The sequence below is a fragment of the Pongo pygmaeus genome, chromosome 3 (assembly GCF_028885625.2).
Source record: "Pongo pygmaeus isolate AG05252 chromosome 3, NHGRI_mPonPyg2-v2.0_pri, whole genome shotgun sequence".
NCBI lineage: Eukaryota > Metazoa > Chordata > Mammalia > Primates > Hominidae > Pongo > Pongo pygmaeus.
In genome coordinates, this window is record NC_072376.2 from 118,959,143 (window position 1) to 118,981,177 (window position 22,035).

A 22,035-nucleotide genomic window follows, 5' to 3' on the forward strand; every position below is an offset into this window, starting at 1 on the left:
CACTACAGCCGGCATCATGGTAGTGGCCATCCCAGACAGGCCGCCACTGCCATCAATACCTGATTTGATTCTATAAAGTACTCATTTTGCCTGTTCTATATCTTATAACAGCTATACATGGTATGATGCTATACATGTTTGTTTTATATACTATGTATTTCACATACAAAAATTTAACCTCCCATCTCAATTAGAAAAAAAAGAACTACATACTTGAGGGCACTTGCGTATCTTTTTATAAACCCTCTACAACTACCAATGAGACTTAAATAGAGGATATACTCAGTATAGTTTTGCTTAAAAAAAAAAAATTCCTATCAAAAATTCCCATTAGGATGGCCTTACAAACAACAATTTAAGAAGCAGGTAGTAAATAAGAATTAGACATAGGAGGAATTGCTAAATTTGAATCCCAGTGCCTAGAAATAAAAGGAATAAGAACAGTTTTAGAAGAGAGATGGAGTGAAATTTTCCCATACTTATTACACATGTGCATGCCCTTTTGTCATTTATTGTCAGATTTAGTCATGAGCACCACAATCTAGATTTTAAAACCAGTTAAATTATGTCCTCTTACAATGATGAGTATAATCAAAATGTATTTAAATATATGTATCATCTATGTAATATATATTAAGTAGGCATTCAAATATTATTTCTATTTTTCTTCCTACCTTTTCTACAGCCACCTCCTCACACTATCATTGCTAGTACTTCTTATTTACATTCAAAATACAAGTCAATTAAGTCAGGGAATGTGACTTAAATTCAAATGGGTAAATTTGGTTTTTAACTCCTTTTTCATTTTAATAGAATGATGATGGTGATACCAGTATCTTCTTATGATTTGCTCATGTATTTCTCTCATATACAAATTCGTATTGTGTTATTTTACCCTAAGATGATATTGCTCTTCCAAATGAATGTGTCATATCTCTAGAAACAGCTGAAGTCTAGTGGAAGCAGCACTAGACTAGATGTTATAATACCTGTGTTCTAATTTCAGTTCTACCACATATTCTATATGTGATTTGGGTTTCTTCATCTGTAAAACTGCAATATTACTGCCTACCACACAAAGCTGTTATAAATATTAGTGAATATATAAAGACATTTAATAAAAATAAAAAATTTAATACAAATGCAATGGTGTATACTTTTATCATCATCACAATATATCCAGAAGTCAGTGTTCATCTTTTTTCCTGATTTCCAGCACATCTAACCCAAAAATGATAATAATGAAAAATCAAGCAAAACTATAGGTAAATTATTATATCAAAAACTTCTGACAGGACAGAGATAAACTTTGTTTCAAATATTCTAGTTTCCCTTTTAATCATAGGAAAATTATTAAAAAATAATAAGCTCTAGAATTTTTATTTAATGCAGTTCATCTTTTTTCAACAACCTTCTCTTCTGTAGCGTAGCATTTTAACACTCAAAGACAATTACCAGAACTTTGCTGTGAGTATGACTGATGAGGTAAATAAAGTGGCTTTCATCATCTGTTTGATGTTTTAACAAGGTATTAAGCTACTGGCCAACTGAAATGAATGCCCAATTTCCAACTCTTTACAGTATTTTGAAACAGATGGTAACATTTTACTTTGTTGTTCCTTAATATTTGTCTTTTGAATCAACTGCAAGCTTCTTCTGGTGTAAATATTTTCTTTCATGCCTTAGCTGTTTGATCACTTTATTTTTCCTGGCTAATGTTTCACATTTTGCTCTTTGATATTTTCTGGTAAGACCCTTTGGGTCTAAGACTTCAAAGCACGCCAGACCAAATGGTAACACAAGACCAATTCTATCTAAGCATTTTAAATTCAAGTGTAGCTCTTACTTGATATGCTTTAAGAAAAATCACCTCCTTTCTTCGATTCATCACTGAAACCTAAAGTACCTTTAAATAAAAATCAAAAACTTAAAGTAATTTTTAGGTTTTTGGATTTCTTTCTTACACAAATGGATTTAGACACAAGAAGCAGCAGCAATCACTTGTACTACAGCTACTTAAAAGTCACCTCGAAAGGCATTTATCATACATGACAAAGGAGCTAGAGCCTCACTAAAAACTTATATTGAACTATAAGTTGAATAAAAAACCCCTTTCATATTCAAAAGGGCTTTTTTGAACAAACAAGAAATTGTAGAATGTCTTTGCAAAATACCATTTTCATGCTTATGAAACAAGAATTGGTTTTTGCCTATAAGTTTTCAATACACAAAACTGTAAGACTATGAATTTCTGTACCTTAATAAGTAGTCCATCAAAACAGGAAATTCTCCCACTAAACAATGAGCTTCTTGAGGACAGAAAGCTATCTTATTTATTTTTGTAAAACCAACAGGCATATGAGAAATTGCTTAATAAATGTTTCGTCACTGAATAAAGTTTAAGATTATTATCTATGTCTTAATAATAAGACACAGTCATAAACTTAAAAAGTTTAGTTAAGAAACCTGTAATCTGAGTTATAAAGAAAAAAGGGCAAGTTATATATAAGGCTGGCTTTAAAAAAAAATCAAATTAAGTTTTTAAGTAACATTATGTTTGAAAAACACACTCCATGACTCCATATCACAATTCTCAGTAACGGTGTGATAGAACTGATTTTAGGAAGCCCAAAGAGGAAAACACAAATGGATACTATCAAAAACAGCCACATTACAATTGAAAAAATATGATTAAGGTCTCTAGGTTAGATAATAATACTGCATCAAGTTTAGTTTCCTTGTTTTGACAACTGTTCTGAGGTCATGTAAAAAAAAAAAAGTCCTTCTTTTAGAAAATACAAACTGAAGTACTTAGAGGTTAAAGTGCTATTATGTAATTAATCACTCTTAAGTGATTATAAAAAACAATCATTATACACATACACACATATATGCTCAGAGAAAAAACAGAGAAAAAGCAAATGTAGTGAAATGTTAACATTTGGAGAAACTGATGAAGGGTATAGAGGAATTCTTTATACTATTTTTGTAACTATTTTATCTAAAACAATATCAACTTAAATCTTCAAAAAAGAAAATAATTATGAAAATGTCTAAAAGCAACCACACAAATATAACACAAAAATCTGTATCAGAAACATCTACTTGAATATGCATGAAACAACCTGCCATTTCTTTTGTGGAGGGCAACATACATCTGCAATTCCATAACAGAAGTGATTAAATAAACCTTTCTGAACTTAAACATAGACTTTCAGGTATGGAATTTATCTCTATCTCTAATATCCACAATGATTCAACTTGAGTCTTAATATATATCTTAGAGAAAAGGGAATTAAACATAAAACATTAAATTGAAAATAATGTGAGAGTGATGTCAGTCTCTTGATGCACACACATTATCATTAATTGAGAATCTAGTCATCCTTCTTGCCTTAAGTTGATTTGATTCTGAATGAAATACAGAAAATCAGGAAATATTATAATGTAAAGAATGTCAATACTGTTAGCCTCTCTGCCAATTCAATGAATGATGAACATCAACGATCTACAGGATGCTGGGAAAAACTCACTGTCTACTCATTTTAAAAGTATATGGAAAATTGAGATGCATTAATTTTTAAAAAGCTATTTGCATGTCAAGAAGGTATATCAAATATAATTAACAAAATATACATGTTATCAAAGATTACAAAATTTAAAAAGAAATTCAAAATAGAGGAAAACATATCCTTACCCTATTGGGAAATCAACATCATCACCATGAGCTGTCATGTGATAAAGTCCAAATTTAGCCAATTTAATATGTCCCTACAATAATAAAGAAAAAAAACACTATCAAATAATTTATTATAATTGGCAATATATAATTTATATTATAAAATTATCATTATACATTTTATAACTAAAGAAACCATTATATAACAATATTTTATCAAAATGCCACTGTAGAAGATTTTAAAAAATCATAATTTTATAAAAAACTATCTGCCAATAGTCTGCTTTATACTCATTAAATATGTATATATGCATATGTACACATATATATCTCAAAATGACAAATGACATTTTTCTTTAATATTTTTGCTGTTACATTATCTAGTTATTTCACAAAACAAAAAGGCAAAAATGTTCTCATCTGTCTTGAAACCTTGGTTAGAATGTTTTGTGGTAATTTTCACAGAGCAAATTTTTTTTCCATGGAGTTGCAAGTCCATTTATAGTTATAATTTAACTGTGAAATAGGAAAACTTAACTTGAAAAGATCATTTCAAAAATCATCAAGATTTTGGTGAATCTGCTAGATTTCCAATAACTTTTTACATTGTTTGAGAACAAAAATAACTATCATAAGTATAAGGCTCTTAATAAATGATAAATATAATTTTATATCTTTTAAGTTTTTCCCTTTTAATCTATAAGGCTTTAAAATATTAAGTTGATCTTAAAATTGGTTTGTCTTCTCAAGAACATTATTTCCAAGCATTATAAAATATTTATATTTAAAAACAGCTTAAATTGATAAGATAATGATTCTTTACTGCCATAAATCTGAAATTAATGAGTACAATTTTCTAGTTTTGTGTTTGTGTGTTTGTTTTTTAGAGACAGGGTCTCACATTGTCATCCAGGCTGGAGTGCATTGGTGTGATCATAGCTCACTGCAGCCTCAAACTCCTGGGCTCAAGCAATGTTCTCATCTCAGCCTCCCAAGTATTGATTTGGGAAAAGAACCAGAGAACAAGGATAATCCTACTAATACAGCAAATAATGCCCATGAAAAAATTTCCTCCAAGTTGTTTTTATATATTTTATGAAAAGGAATAAAATTACAATTATTCCTGAAAATACATAGCCTTGCTCTCCATAATTCTCTTTGAAGGGTTTACAAGCTTCTTCTTAATGTCTCATAAGATTTCCAGTAGAGAAACAGCACTTCAATAGTAAAAGGAGGTAGGTATGAACAGCTGGTAAATAAGGAGATAAATAGAAGAGGAAAGAAGGCAGAAGAAAAATAGAGAAAACACAATGCAGTTGGTTTATATGAATAACATTCTAGCAAAAAGAGCCATTTTCTTAGAAATGAAAATAAATTAAGAGGAGGAGTATATTGGTAAGCCACAAGGCTTTAGAAATAAGAGTAAAATAAAAAAACCATAAAGTTAGAAAATGGGTCTTGTGGGAAAAATAATCCACGTGAAAGATACACAGATTAAATAATTTAAGGATTATTTAATCCTTAAATTCAAAAACCACAATTATATCACTTTCATGTAGTCTTTTCATTATGAATATTCTTAAAACATATTCTGATTCTATTGTTCCTCTGATTGAGTAGCCCTGATTCCAGTTGCTTCCAATTTCAAACGATATATAAATATTTATTACATGATTTAACAATTACCTTTCGGTCCAACAGGATATTATGAGGAGACAATGCCCTGTGTACTATACCATGTTTGTTCATATACTGCAAGCCCTGAAGAACCTCAAATGCTATACACAGAACCGTTGAAGAGCTACAAAGAAAACAAAAAGTCAAAGATCAATTACAAAGCAAATAAATAAGTTGTTTTAACAAGTGAAACGTGACCCAGTGAAAATATTCAAAAAGTTATATTTTTATTGCTCCTCTTTTATTCTGAGAAAATACAATCTATATATTTTCTAAAATATCTACCTCTACATATTTTAGGTTTTCTGATTATAACAGAATTGATCTGACAAAGATCCTACAGGTTCCTAAAGTCTACTGTAATAGTAGTATTTGGTTCTTCCAGGAAAGGGCTTTAATTTTAGTGATGAGTGCAACTAACCTATAGCAGGTTTGGCTTTGCCAAATTATCAGGTTAAGTTTCAGGTATATGGCAGAACTAAGTCACTAAAAACTATTTTGCTCAATACAAAATACCTAAGCCCCCGAAAAAAGTAGTAACAATATATTTTATGGTATACAAACACTAGCTTATTTTCCATATTCAACCTATAAAGCAATCTCTGGTCATTTATGATTTAGCAAACTTTTCTCTTTAATTCTTATCCTATCCTCTACAAGCCATCCTTCACACAGATAGCCTCCAGTTTCCTTCTCCTTTTCCCTCCTTCTCTCTCTCACCATCCATCTCCCTAATTTTTTTTTCCAATTTGCAAGTCTACTCATTACCAGGAAGCAGCTATTGTATTTGGGTAAATACTGCTACTTAGCGGTAGTAAGTAAGATTTGGAACATGTTTTAATTTTTATTATTACACTTTATAAAGTATGGATTGTTCATTTGCAGACATTGGTGTCTGCATTAAAATATTTTCCTGTCAACATTTCTTTTCTTTTTGAAAAGTTCAAATCTCAGAGTATAAGACAAATGTAATACTCACATACGATTAACCTAGCTTTATTAATTATCCTCTAATGTTTTAATCAAAAATTGTTCACTTAGGAAATTTCCCCATACCTACAATATTAACATTTTGGTATAGATTTTCCTTTCTATCCATTTTTTTTAAATTTTTCTAAAATTAAATTAGTGTTTGCAGATAGTCACTAAACATAATTTTTAAAACCAATAGTAGAGATAAAATGGAATAATAAAAAACATTCAATCCACAAACAGGCAGAATAAAAGGAAAAAAGTACAGAACAAATAGGAAAATGACTAATAGATTAAGTACAAATGGTCTCAATTCACCAATTAAAACATAAGGATTGTCGGATTTGATAAGAATTTAAACTCAGCTATACTCAGTCTATGAGAAACCTACTAAATAAAAGACATAGGTTAAAAGTTAAAAAATGGACTAACAGATTGCCATGGGCTTGGGTGGGGGGTAGGTGGACTACAAAAGAGTATGAGAAAATTTTGTGGCATGAGGGAACTGTTCTATCCTTGATTTTGATGATGGTTACATAACTTTGTTTATCAAACTCATTAAACTTTACATAAAACAGGGTAAATGTTAAGGTATGTAAATTATACCTTAATAAACCTGACTTTAAAAAATACTAGATTGAATAAAATTTTTACAAAAATAATTGTTGCAACCTGATTCTCTCTCCTAAATTAAAACCAAAAGAAATAACCAGAGATAAAAGCTAAAATTTGCCTCTATGATCCTAGTTTGACTTTCCAGAGGGAATCAGCAGGTTTTGTTTTCAATTCTTCTGGTGGTTAGATTTTTACTTACTTACTAACTCTTCACTATGCAAGAGGATATAATTGATGTATTTTCACAACTTTCCTATTTTCCTTCCTCAAGTCCTTTTTATTACATTGTTTTACATTATCAAATTTTATTTTACATTATCAAATAATCATCAGCAGTTAGTTTTCAATTCTTCTGGTGGTAGACTTTTATTTAACTAACTCTTCATTCTGCAAGAGGATACAGTTGTCATATTTTTACAACTTCCCCATTTTTCTTCCCCAACTTCTTATCTGTATTCATTATATTGTTTTTACATTATCAGATTATAGGTGGGATAAAGGAAACCTACACTCCTTTCTGGAAGGTGAAACAAATAAGTAAATAGATAATGTGACGGGTAGTGATTAAATGAAGAAAAAAAATAAAGTAGGGAAGACAGATAATGTGTTCAGGGAAGTCCTCACTTCAGGTGACACTTAGGTAGAAATCTAAAAGAAGTGAAAAAGACAGGTAGGTCACTGGAAAATGTATGATTCGGGCAGAGGCCACAGCAAGCAAGTCCTGAACTGGTATAAAGTCAGCAGCTCACAAAAGTGTATTCAGTGCATGCAGTAGAATGAGCAAAGATTAAAGTGACAGGAGATAAGCTCAGAGAGATAGCGATGAGTCAGATGACGTAAGGCCCTTTAGGTCACTTTAAGACCTTTGGACTTTTACTCTGAGAAAGATGGGAAGTGATTGGCACCTTGCCATATGAAAATAATGATTAACAAATATTTACTGTAGAACTAAGCACAGAAAGAAATACAAACCTAGGCCACTTAAACCCTAGCTGTCAAGAGAAAATGTCTCAGTCATCAAGATTTAATGGATACCATAATTTTATAACTCTATTTATGAAGATTATCATCAGCTACTATAATTTTTACATCTCATATTATTTTTAAATTTCTTTTTTGTTTAGCTATAAGACATCTTGAGAAATTGTTTCATACAGAGAGCATGAGTAGGATATTTTCATGCACGGCGCATCTGAAAATATCTTATTCTTGCCTTGAAACTTGGAAAGAATTACTCCACTGTCTTATAGCATTCTTTATTAATGGCGAGAAGGCTAGTATCAGTCTGATTCCAACTTTGTTGTAGACATCTTGTCACTCTTTCCTGGGAAGTTTTGAGGATTATTTTTACTTTAACCCTAGAGTTATAAAATTTCAGCCCAATATGTCTAATGTGGGCATATTTGTGCCAGTCAGCATTAAGCATGTCGTTTCAATCTGAAGACCCACATGTTCCATTAACACAGAAATATTCACAAGGAATATTTGATTTGTTTTCACTTTCACTGTTTTATTTCACTGTTTTCTCTCTTTTTTTCTCTAAGTTGGAACTCTTAGTAGGCAGATGATAACTGGAACTATTTTTTTAATTTAATTTTTTTGAGTATATAGTAGGTATATATATCTATGAGGTACATGAGTTTTGATACAGGCATGAAATGAGTAATAATCACAACATGTAAAATGGGGTGTCCCCCCTAAAGTATTTATCCTTTGTGTTATAAAAAATTCAATTGTACTTTCAGTTATTTTAAGATATACAATTATTATTGACTACAGTCATCCTGTTGTATTAACTTTCTGTTTTAAGAGCATAATCTTTAGTCCTATCTATTATATAACTTAATTCCAGGAGAGAGAGAGAGATCCAGAGATCCAAAGAGAGAGAGACAGACCAAGAGAGAAAGAGACAGAGAGAGAGAGAGAGAGAAATCCAAACCATTAATTTCCAGGATTTCTATTATGTCCTCCAGTTGCTCCTTGTCAATAGATAAGGTTATGGATACATTATTCCTTTGAGTCTCTCTGAGAATAGTTAGAACTCTTAATTCTGGGAAAAGAGTATTATCTTCATTTCCTCTGTGGTGAGTACTCCCTCTCCACCCCATCTCCAGGCTCTGTTTTTCTCAACTATTTTTTTACCTCAAATATTACCTCTGGTAATCCGATCCCTGGTTGTCATATTTTGAAGTAAAGCAATAAGCTGATATTCCCCATAATGTGTGTAAAAAAGAAACAATGAAGGTTACTATTTATAAAGAATGCTATTTAAATTAACTGTAAAATATTCCTTTTTATCAAATAATTTCTCCCATATTAAAGTGCCATATCACCGAGTCTTAAACAAATAGGGAATGGGTGAAACAAGCATAATTTGGGATAAACAGAGTTTTCATAAACATCTTCAAAAAATAAACTAACTGTATAAATGGCAATATTCCAAACTTAAAAAAAATTATTTGTAACTTATCAGTAGTTACAGAGGCAAAGATTTTATGTAAAAGCACAATTACATGGATAAATATGTGCAGATGAAAGAAAACAAAGTCTTCCCCTTAAAAAAAAAAGGAAACATTCCCTGAGATTAGCAAAATGTAAACCTAGTTTTACGAACTCATTTGGCTCTACAAGTCAATTTTAGAGTAGCTTCTCTTGTTCTTGTCTGTTTCTCACACAACTCACAAAAAACTGATGCCATATTCAGCTGTGACACTAGAGGACCTCAGCTGCATACTACTTCAATATAGATGTCTTTCTCATGAAATTAAAGCCAAACCTTTAAAGTGATTTTCCCATTGAACAAGTTCTGAAACTACGGAACACACAGACTGCATTTTCTACTCTCTATACTGTGCTTTTGCTAATTGTGAGATATTAGACATTAGACTTGCATGTCGAAAAGCACATTCATGTTAAAAATGAGCGGATGAACATGCATACCAAAATAATTTTTAAAAATTCAAACATATAAATGACATACCCTTTCTTAGCTATTACTTGAGAGTACATGTCAATTACAATCTGATTTGCTTTTCTGCCCTTTTATATTCTCAGAATTCGATTTTTTAATTTGTTTTAAAATGTAAGGTATAAAGAAGAACAAAAATGCTATTTTATACCATGAGAAGAACAAATCAGTATTTGCAGAATTTTATGTACTTACTAGCTTTTTAAGTTATATTCTTTAATACTACCAATTATTAAAAAATTAAAAAATCATGAAATTTTTTAAGTAGTTAATGCAACAGCAAAGTAAAACTATCATATGTCTAGTAGTAGTTAACATGTTACAGTTTAATTGAACATGGAAACTAAAAGAAGATTTAGGATTAAGAGAATTAGACTCACACAGTTAAATAAAAAAGATACTGACAGGGGACAATAGGACTTTATCCTACACAATTCCCAAGTGAGAATCTTGTTAAATAGACAAACCCATCAGTAACCAAGAAAATGTAAAATTATACTTCAAATCAAACCATATTCTACTCCTTTTGACATTTTTCAGTAATTATTGTTACTTCAGGGCCTGGGTGGCTAGCGTTTACTTTGTCATCATTGTCCTGAACAACTGAACATAAGAATCCCTAGTGATTATACATACAGATAAGACCAAAAGGTAGCTTTCAAAATAATACAATTGATAACTCCGAATAAAGCAAGATGACATTTGAGGACATTTTTATTTATATTAAAACATATCAATTGAGTGGCTGTTTGTTTGTTACTGAATTTTTGGGCCCACAATTACCATGAAGAAGAATTGATCTGCACTACAAACAAGCCTACAGTATACTTAGAAGGACAGATTTACAAACTGATAGTTATAATATAAGCAATTAACTAAGCAGATAAGAATTATTCATCATTTTTCTTTGTCTTCAAAGAAAAATAAAACATAAAAATTTATTTATAACATTGGTGAGACCAAAAGAGACCTACAAAAGTCATAAACCTTGGGAAAGTAAGCTTAAAATCTAAAAGAGAAAAACACTATCACCACCACCACCATCACCAAAAAAGATGTTGATAGTTTCTAGGTATGAGTCAACTTGGTTGTATTTGGATTTTCAACATGGCTCAATAAATTTTCAAATCTATTAGGTTGGTATAATCCCAGGTATATTTTTTATCCCTTTCCAGATATATTTCAAAGGCAATTTACTGTCTTTGTGATTAAATCATCAATAAATCATCTGTAGTTGTTGGTTAAAACATACTGAGGCCAAGATCATGGATTTAATTCTTATGCAGAATGGAAAACTTCATATGTTCACAGCCACAGGTTTTCATCTAACCCCAGCCAATACTCCCAAATACAGATAGTCTGTCACAATGAGACACTGCACAACCTATATTTACTTAAAACGTCCAGATTTTTAACTACTATCTCCTATACTTCTCTGTTCCTCACTCCTGAGGACCCACTCTTTAAGCTCATCAGTACCTTGGGATCCCTGTTCTCTAAGCCTCCTCTATTACCCCAGCCAAACAGTCCCTTTTTGACATCATTCTTTATTCTGACAGATATGGTTTGTCATTTCAATAATTTTTTGCAAAGATCCTTAATGGCTTCTCATTCAATGGCTCTCCCTTGTGGTGGAACTGAACTCCCTTTCTTGATTTCTGACAGTATACAGTTGAGGGTTTCTTGATTTTATGGTAATTATTTCTATATAAGCTTGTCTTTCCCACTGTATCTTGAGTATGGACTAGCTTATTCAACTATGACTCCCTATATCTATCAGTGTCTGTAATGTGCATGTTCAATAAGTATGTATTAAAAATAGGTGTTAAAATACATATATAAAATAATATCACACAATGGTACAAGGGGGAAAGATAATTAAATTCTTTACCACTAATAGAATAACACCTCAAGAGAGAATGTATAATCTTTTAGTTAGTCAAGAAAACACAAATTGCTCAAGTTCACCCAATGGCTATCCACAAAAAAATATTCATTTGCTGAAAATACAACTCTTCTAGTCTTTTATTTACTGAAAGAAACAGGAATAAATCAGGATATACTGGGTAACAGGATAATCTTGTTAATATCTGTCTAAAACTGTAAATTAGACTAAATTGTTGACAGAGATTACTACTGGCCTCAAACCATCAGCTCTTTTAGGTATTTGCAACATTTCCAAGAAGAGATGTTACTTGAATTGCAAGAAATAAGAGGCCAGGAAAGAAAATGAGAGGTCAACGTTGCTGAGATAGATTTGGAAATCATTCATGTATAAGTGATAACTAAAACCACACATGCTATTTCCTCAGATCCATGATCCATGATATTTCTAAGGGCCACTCCACAAGCCAAAACACCCATACTGTCAGCTAACCAAGGGAGGAAACACATTTCTGCATTCTATGAGTTCAAGATGTTCTTTCACCTTACAAAACCTGATCACTCCCACAGAAATTTTCCTTTTGGTCTAAAACATTCCTTACTTGGTATCAGCCTGAAGTAAAATGTTAAGAGAGAGGAAATACAGATGAAATATATTAATGGTTAGCTACTGTGTAATTTAAGAAATGGAGAGGAAAAATAAAATGCTTACTAATGATTAATGTTCAGATAATATTACAAGTGTATAATTCTGTGTTATCTTCAAAGAAACTTTCCTTTATAACTTGAAGACAAAAGAGCTCAGCTAGCATATAACTTTTAAAGACTCACTAGTTTATAATTCCAGAATTTGGGGAGGCTATTTCCAATGATGAGCTGGTGTCTTTGAGGCTTTTGACACTTACCACTTACTAAATTTTGATGTTTTGTAAAAAAAACCACAATATTTAACAGAGCAAAAAGGATGAAAAATACAACAGTTTCTGGAATTGAAAAAGGAAATAACACATTTCATTACTGGGCACACATGTTTTAGCCTGAAAGGACATACCTATCCATGCTAAATTTAAGAATGTATTTGCCTCAGGTTCAGATGTTTTGAAATGGAAATTGCATTGATAAACTGCTACCTAAAGATTGTTTTATAGTAAGTCTAAAAAAAGTAATCAGTCCATCTGACTTTCAGTTGTGAGACTAGGCATATTTTACAATTTAGCTTTAACTCCAAAATAATCAAAATAGACTGCTGTAAGTCTGGAATGTATCTAATTCTCAATAGGATACAATAAATTGGGAAATTAACTTTCCAACTTGAATACTAGATAACTTTTCTTCTCAGCAGAAAATTAACTTGGTAAAATCAAATACATATGGAAAACATAGTCTAGCGGTTTGAGGTTCAGACATAAAGCCAGGAGGCTCTGTCACTGATTTGTTATGCTTAGACAGTGTTTCAATTTCACCCTGCCTCCATTTGCAAATTTATAAAGTAAAAAATGTAACACCAAACAGAAGCTAAATGGAGATCAATGAGCTATCGGCCCTGCACAGAATCTTAATCATCTTAAAAGCAAAACAAAATAAACAAAAAGTCCAAGTCTCCCTCAAAAATCCCAGGGTTTTTCTGAAACCATACAATATATTTTGTTACATCATATGTATATATCCTATAAATTAACAAAAATTGCAAATTGAGTTCTCCAACTATTCTCCTGACATAACTGAATCAGAAGAACCGTTTTCTAACTTCTCTGTGAGAATAAAATCACCATTTGATATACAGGTCTGGAGGATCTCAAGATTGGCTGCATATTTCTGCCCCATCAATGTTTTCTTCTCCTAAGCATTTTTTCCTATCCTTGCACAGAAACTTCAAAACCTCTTTTGTCATCATAGTCACTAATTCTGGCTGTGCAAACACACTAGGTAATAAGTCCAATTCCCCATACCCTGGCAGCATTTGGGATGTTGGAAGACTGAAACTTTTCTCTAAGACAGAACTTATCATGGCATATAGTGGGTTAAATCTGTACCCTGTATCATTCCAAAGTCGTTTTTTAAATTAAAATTAATGTTTATATTGCCATGTGAAAAAAAGAGAAACAAATTTATATTACTGTTCAGAATTTTGATTTGAGACCAATTCACATTTTTAAGTGGACTAATATTTTAGATGACTAATTTATCACCCTACCCATCTCAAATAATGAATGGGAGAGGGCCTGAATAATATGGATTGCTTATTACAGTGTCTGCAAGACAGCATATTATAAACAAAAGTTTGTCAAACTGAAATGTTCAGTTAAATAAGTATTGGTCTGTCTTAAGTAACTTATGACCAGTATGATTGCAGAAAAAACCCTATTTGCCATGTCCCTTGTATTTGCCAGCAGTTGGGGTGATACATTGATTATATTTAGGTCAGAAAATCCAAAAATAGCCAAATTTTGTTCTTAACTACTTCTGCTAGACTCCATAAGCTTCCTATGATTCATAAATAGGAAGGCAGACAAAGCAAAATAATACTTTAATAGCCAAAGCTTTGTCTCCAAATTTTAATGTAGAACTCTGAGTTCTGCTTACCTATATAAATATTTTTTCCTAAACCAGATCACCTTGAATTAGTTAGTTCTGTCTATTTCACCTAACCTTGAACTAGACTTTCAGTTCTCAATACTATGATATAATGAAGATCATACCAATTACAGCAAGCGTCACAAAAAAGAGTAAGAAAAAGCTCTTATCCATATAATCCCATAATGACCCAGGAATACTGTGTAAAAATTGAAGAACAGTTATCTTTTACCAATTCACAAAAAATATAATATTAATAAATATGGATTCTTAATTTTAGGTTCTCCTATGTGTGTTGTTTTCTTGTGCAACATCTGCAATCACTTATTTCAACCAGAATATATAAGACGGTAGCTAATTTAGCTCAAATACTTTAAAACTGTTCTTAAGAGTGGTGGCTCACACCTGTAATCCCAGCACTTTGGGAGGCCAAGGCAGGCGGATCACCTGAGGTCAGGAGTTCCAGATCAGACTGACCAATATGGCAAAACCCCATCTCTACTAAAAATACAAAAATTAGCCATGTGTGGTGGTGGGAGCCTGTAATCCCAGCTACTCGGAGGCTGAGGCAGGAGAATTGCTTGAACCCAGGAGGTGGAGGTTGCAGTGAGCTGAGATCGTGCCACTGCACTCCAATCTGGGCGATAGAGCAAGACTTTGTCCCCCCCCCCCCCAAAAAAAAACAAAACTGTTCTTAAGTTGTATAAGTCAGTTTCTCATATTGTTTTACAAAGAGCACATTGATTTCTAGGTTTCCCACCATTGGAAGAATTTTAAGAACCTTTCACCAAAAGCAATGGTAAAGAATCACCTTAAGGGCTCATTAATATAGATATTGCTGGGTTCTACTCCCTGCAATTCTGATATAGTATCTAAGATGAGTCCCAAGAATTTATATTTCTAATAAGTTCCCAGGTGATAATGATGATGAACCACACTTCGAGAACCACTGTCCTAGAAGGCAAATATAAATGAACCTGTTTCACTTTCAGGTATACAGGAAGGTATAGTATAGAACAAAGATAATAGGTTTTAGATTTAAACAGAAAAAGTTTAAACCCCCGGGCTATCTTTTTCTAATTGTCATCTAACCTCTAAGTATCTTTCTTAATCTTTAAAATGAGGTAATAATAACCACTAGTACAGCTATGTGGTAAAGTTTAGATATAACATGCTTATAGAGCCTGGTATAAAGTAGGTACTCAAATATTGGTTTCTTTCCGTGCTACACGTTTCTTAATGTGTGTATAGCCCCCATCATCCTTTCTCTTCCAAGAATAAATTCATAGAAAGAAGTCATCAACTTAATTTCTCTTGACGCTGATGACAATTTTTTTTTTCAACTAAGAAAATATCTAGGCTTACTCAGCTCCAAAGTCATTGTTTATTTAATTTTTTTTTTTTTTTTTTTGAGACAGAGTCTCGCTCTGTTGCCCAGGCAGGAGTGCAGAGGCGTGATCTCGGCTCACTGCAAGCTCCACCTCCCAGGTTAATGCCATTCTCCTGCCTCAGCCTCTCGAGTGGCTGGGACTATAGGCGCGTGCCACCACGCCCGGCTAATTTTTTTTTTTGTATTTTTAGTAGAGATGGGGTTTCACCGTGTTAGCCAGGATGGTCTCAACCTCCTGACCTCGTGATCTGCCCATGTCGGCCTCCCACAGTGCTGGGATTACAAGCATAAGCCACCTCGCATGGCCTATTTAACTTTTAACTACAGTTAAGGGTATTTTGCATATAGCAAAGATGTAATAGAATATAAGCAAAGCAAACCAATCGCGTGGATAAGTACAGGGTAAAAGTTTAAAATCTAAATCCCAATTATGGGTTCACTTCACTGAATAGTCTAGTAGGTCCCATTGAATAACCTGGTATTTCTACCTACCTACAGTAACAGTTAAAATAATAGCAATGATAAAGATAACCATATCACAACTACTACTATAAGTATAGCCCTTTAATAGGTCTATCAACCTTTCGTAATATACAGATTTTTAAGTCACAAACTTTGTGACTAAATTAAAGACTGGATCTGGATAAATGGATGAATATTCAACCTTTGGCTTTACAATTATAACAACAAAATATAAAAGGAATACAACTTAAGATGAAGTTCCTCTTGAAAAGATCTGATATTAACTGGGATATCTAAATCTTAGACATAATAAATTTTTATACAAATCATATGAGATATATGCTTCACAGCAATGACTTTGAAACAACAAAATAAAACTTTTTTTCCTGACCTCTTTTCTAAAGAAAATGAACTTTGTTTATAGGGGCAGCAAGTAGAATTGAAATCTAATAGAAAATCTTTTCTGCATTTGAAATAATATTTTTAGAGTATGTGTCTTTTGCTTATTTGCTGGTTAGCTTGTCTGAAAGGAGGCCCCCAAAAAGATTTGTGCACATCCTCACCCCTGGCACCTCTGAATGTTACCTTATTTGGAAAAAGGGTGTTTTCATTTGAGAAAATCATCCTGGATTATCCAGGTAGGCTCAAACTTCAATGTCGAGTGTTCTTATAAAAGGGAGACACATAGACGAGAAGACACATAGAGAAGAAGGTGATGTGAAGACAGGGGCAAAGATTGAAGTGATGTGGTCACAAGCCAAAGAAGCCAAGGAATGCCAACAGGCACCACAAACTGGAAAAGGAACAGAAGGATTTTTATTGAAAGCCTCCAAAGGGGGTGTGGCCCTGCCAACACAGTACGTTTTCTGAATTCTGGCCTTCAGAGCTAAGAAAGAATAAACTTCTGTTATTTTAAGCTACCTAATTTGTTGCAGTAGCCATAGAAAACTAATAAAATGTTCCAACTTTCTATCACATGTTTGGTCTTTCGAAATAGCCCCCATCCTGAAGCTAGAGGCTTTCAAGTGTCACCTCATCAGAATACTCAGCTATGGCTTAAAGGAGTCATCGTGAATAACAAGTCAGTCCTATTACTCAGGAAATTCCAAGGGTTTTTGAAGCTCTGGGCCAGGAACTTGGGACAAAGAACAATACATTATTGATTATATTAGGGAAATGCAAATGAAAACTGCAGTGAGATACTACTTCATACCCACCAGGATGTCTACAATCAAAAGATGAAAAATAACAAATGTTGGTAAGGATGTTGTGCATTGCTAGTGGGATAGTAAGTGGTAGGGCTATTTTTGGAAACAGCTTGTCAAAAAGGTAAACATAGAATTACCATTTGACCTAGAAATTCCATTCCAATATGAACTAAAAGCAGGTATTCAATCAAATACATATGAATGTTCACGGCAAAATTAGTCATAACAGCCAAAAGGTAGAAACAATCCAAATGTCCATCAACCCATAAATGAATAAACAAACTATGGTACAGACATACAGTAGAAAATTAGCAATAAAAATAAATGAAGTACTAATACATGCTATAACATGGATGAACCTTAAAAACATTATGCTAAGTGAAAGAAGCTAAGCACAAAAAGTCACACATTGTATAATTCCATTTATATGAAAAGGTCAGGGTAGGTAAATTTGTAGAGGAAGAAAGTGGATTAGTGGTTTCCAGGGGTGGGGAGAGAGAAGGGGAGGGACTGCTCATTCTTTTTTGGAGTGATGAAAATGTTCTGGAATTAGACAATGGTGATGGCTATACAATCTTGTGAAGTGGCTCTTTAAGAGCCACTGAATTTTCCATTTCATAACCATGAACTTTTAACAGGTGAATTACATCTCAATTTTAAGAATTCAAAATCAGCTAGCATGGTAGCACAGGCCTGTAATCTCAGTGCTTTGGGGGGCCAAGGTGAGAGGATCACTTGAGCCCAGGAATTCAAGACAAGCCTGGGCAACACACCAAGAGCCCATCTATACCAAAAAGCTTTAAAGTATGTAGGTGTGGTGGTGTGTTCCTGTAGTCCCGGCTACTTGGGAGGGTGAGGCAGGATTGCTTGAGCCCAGGAGTTAGAGGTTGCAGTGAGCTATGATCATACCTGGATGACAGAGCAGGATCCTGTCACACATACACACAAAAAAAGAATTCAAAATCAAAGCAATTTACATATTCATTAAAGGAGAAAAATCATATCATAGTCTCAATAGAGATTCAAAAACGCATTTAACAAAATTAAATACTATTGATTTTAAAAACTCTTAGCCAATTAGAAATATAAGAGTACCTAACTCAATCTGATAAAAGGCATATATAAAAACCTTACAGCTAAGACCGTATATAATGGTGAAATACTTAACATTTTTCCCTGAGATAAAAAACTAGGAAATATTGACCATTCAATATTTGTATTCAGCATTGTAGTGGAGGTCCTATCTAGTGAAATAGCTCAAGAACAAGAAATATAAGGCATAAAGGTTAAAAAAGAAGTTGTAAACATTTCTATTCAACAATGATATGGTTGTTTATGTAGAAAATCCTAAGGAATCCACCAAAGAACTATTTCAACTAATAAGTAAATATAGTTTAGCAAAGTTACAGAGAAAGTGCCAATATAAAAAATTCACATATTTCTATATATTAGCAGCAAACAATTGGAAAATAAAACTAAATTTTACTACAATCATATCAAAAACATAAGCTACTTAGGAAAAAATTTTTAAAAAGTAAAGCAAGAACTCTACATCATAAACTATAAAACACTGTTGAGAGATATTAAGGAAGACTTAAAAATTTGGAGAGAAATAACATGTTAATCTAGTGGAAGACTCAATATTGTTGAGGTATCAGTTCTTTCCAAATTGTTCCATACATGCAACGCAACCTCAATCAAGATGCCAACAGAAATTTTAGAAATTGAGAAACTTACTATAAAATTTATATAAAAATACAAAGAACCAAAAATAGCTAAAGCAATCTTGAAACAGAAGAACAAAATTGGAAAATCTATATTTACTGACTTGAAGATTTACTATAAAGCTATAATCACCAGGATGTCATGATGCTGGCATAGGAACAGAAAAATAGAGCAATGAAATAATACAAAAAGCTCAGACACAGATCTATACTGATATGGCCTTTTAATTTTCAATAACAGCACCAAAGGAATGCAATTAAAAATGAAAATTCTTTTAAACAATCAGAGGTAAGGCAACTGGATATCAATATGGCAAAAAGTAACCTCAACACTATATACAAATATTAAATTGAGATGAATCATAGAGCCAACATAAAATCTAAAACTATAATGATTCTAGAATAAAATATAAAATAGGGGAATATCTTCATGACTTCGGAGTAGGCAAAGGTTTCTCAAACAGGATATAAAAAGCAGTAACCACAAAAGAAAAATTTGACACATTAGACTTGATCACAAACAGTAACTTTTAAGCTGGGTGCAATAGCACACACTTGTAGTCCCAGCTATTTGGGAGGCTGAGGCAGGAGGACTGCCTGAACTCAGAAGTTTGTGACCAGCCTGGGTAACATAGTGAGATCCTATCTCTAAACACTATAATAATAATAACTTCTGCTCATCAAAATATACCTTTAAAAAATAGGCAAGCCTGGCCAGGCGCAGTGTGGCTCACGCCTATAATCCTAGCACTCTGGGAGGCTGAGGTGGGTGGATCACCTGAGGTCAGGAGTTTGAGACCAACCTGGCCAACCAACACGATGAAACCACACGTCCACTAAAAACACAAAAATTGGCCGGCCGTGGTGGAGGGCCCCTGTAATCCCAGCTACTCAGGAGGCTGAGGTAGAAGAATTACTTGAACCCAGGAGGCGGTGCAGTTCCAGGCACACTCCAGCCTGGGCAAGAGTGAGACTCCGTTATAAAATAAATAAAATAAAATAAATAAATAAAATAAAATGGCAAGCCAAAGAGGCAGAAAATATTTGCCAAAAAATCTAACAATATGTATGCAGAATATAGAGAATACACAAAGAATGCCTACAAATCAATAATGACAAACAATCCACTTAAAATGACAAAAAATTGAACAAATACATATGTGATGATATGAATACCTAATAAGCACATGAAAAATACTCAATATCCTTTGAATATCATGGGAATGCAAAGTAAATGTATAACGAAATACTACTTTATACCTTGTACAAATGGCTAAAAGTAAAAGACTAAAAGCATCAACTCCTGGAAAGGATGTGGAGAAATTAAATATTGTTGGTGAAAATATGTAAAAGGTACAACATTTTGGAAAAAGGTCTAACGATGTTTCTATAAAATATTGGTCATACACATGATTAATACCCTATAACACAACAATTCTGCTCAAAGTATTTACTCATGAAAAATGAAAACAGAAGGCCACAAAAAAAGACTTAACATGGCATTTATATCAGCTTCAATCATAATAGCCAAAACCCTGAAAATAGCCAAGAAGTTCAATAAGAGAAAACTGAAAAACGAATATATTTATAAAACACAATACAACTCAGCCACAAAAAGGAATGAACTATGATACAGGAAACCACATAGATGACCCTCAGAAATTATGCTGAATGAAGGAAGTCTTACACAAAACAGTATATACTGAATGACTCCAATAATATAAAGTGCTAGAATAAGCAAAACTAACCCACGATTAAAAAATCAGAAAAGTAGTTGCTTGGAAACTGCAAGAGGGGAGGCGCAGAGATTTACTGGGAAGGGACATGAGGAAAATTTCTCGGATAATGGTGGTAATCTAGTCTTAATGCATTTAGTTTGTAAAAGTGTATACATTTGTAAAAACGCATCAAATGTAAACTTAAAAAGTTTGTGTACTTCACCAAATGTAAATTTAACCTGAAACTAAAACATAAACACATATTGAATTGTAGTTAGTTCTATACGTGCTGAACTATTTAGGAATGAAGTGTCCTCATATCAGCAATTACTTTGAAATACATCAAAATAATAAAGATGGGTTAAATTTAGCTACAATTAAATGTTAAAATAGTTAAAGTTAGTTATAATTAAAATGTTAATTAGAAAATCTAGGTATATTGCATAATTATTTCAATTTTACTATGTTTGCATTTTTTCATAAAATAATAGCCAAGAAAAAGTAAATAAGGTAATACGAAGGCATTTTCAGATGACCAAAATCTGTGAGAATTTGTAAGTATTTGACTTGATCTAAAAAAATACAAAACTAAATGAAGTTTTTCAGGCAGAAAGGACAGGATATCAAACTTTAATCAAAACAAAGAAATAAAGAGTTCATGGGCTGGGCGCGGCGCCTCACGCCTGTAATCCTAGCACTTCGGGAGGCCGAGGCAGGTGGATTGCCTGAACTCAAGAGTTAGAGACCAGCCCGAGCAACATGGCAAAACCTAATCTCTACTAAAAATACAAAAAATTAGCCAGGCCTGGTGGTGTGTGCCTGTAATCCCAGCTACTCGGGAGGCTGAGGCACAAGAATTGCTTGAACCCAAGAGGCGGAGGTTGCAGTGAGTCGAGATTGTGCCACTGCACTCCATCCTGGGCAAGAGTGAAACTCTGTCTCCAAAAAAAAAAAAAAAACAAGAGTTCATGAAATGGCAAATACATAATTAAATGGAAAAGAATTTTTTCTTCATTTCTCAAGGTCTTTAAAGAAACTTTAATGCCAAAAATAGTACAGATATATGGTGAAATGTATAATATATGTAAAAGTAAATATAAAATGTATAACAAAACTACCCAAAAGATGAGAGGAGTAAATAGAAGTATGTTATTATAAGATTCC

At 32.7% G+C, this 22,035-nt stretch overlaps 1 protein-coding gene across 5 annotated transcripts in view; it reads right to left on the reverse strand.

The window, feature by feature from the left end:
• The window catches only part of TBCK (TBC1 domain containing kinase), a 266,911-nt gene that overhangs the window by 207,435 nt on the left and 37,441 nt on the right, over positions 1-22,035 (reverse strand). For all 5 annotated transcript variants that reach the window (XM_054484087.2, XM_054484088.2, XM_054484089.2 and 2 more), the window contains exons 4-5: positions 5,366-5,480; positions 3,698-3,771 (exon numbers count right to left, since the gene is read on the reverse strand). In XM_054484087.2, the coding sequence (XP_054340062.1) occupies positions 3,698-3,771; positions 5,366-5,480 (189 nt within the window). The remainder of the gene's footprint in view (positions 1-3,697; positions 3,772-5,365; positions 5,481-22,035) is intronic.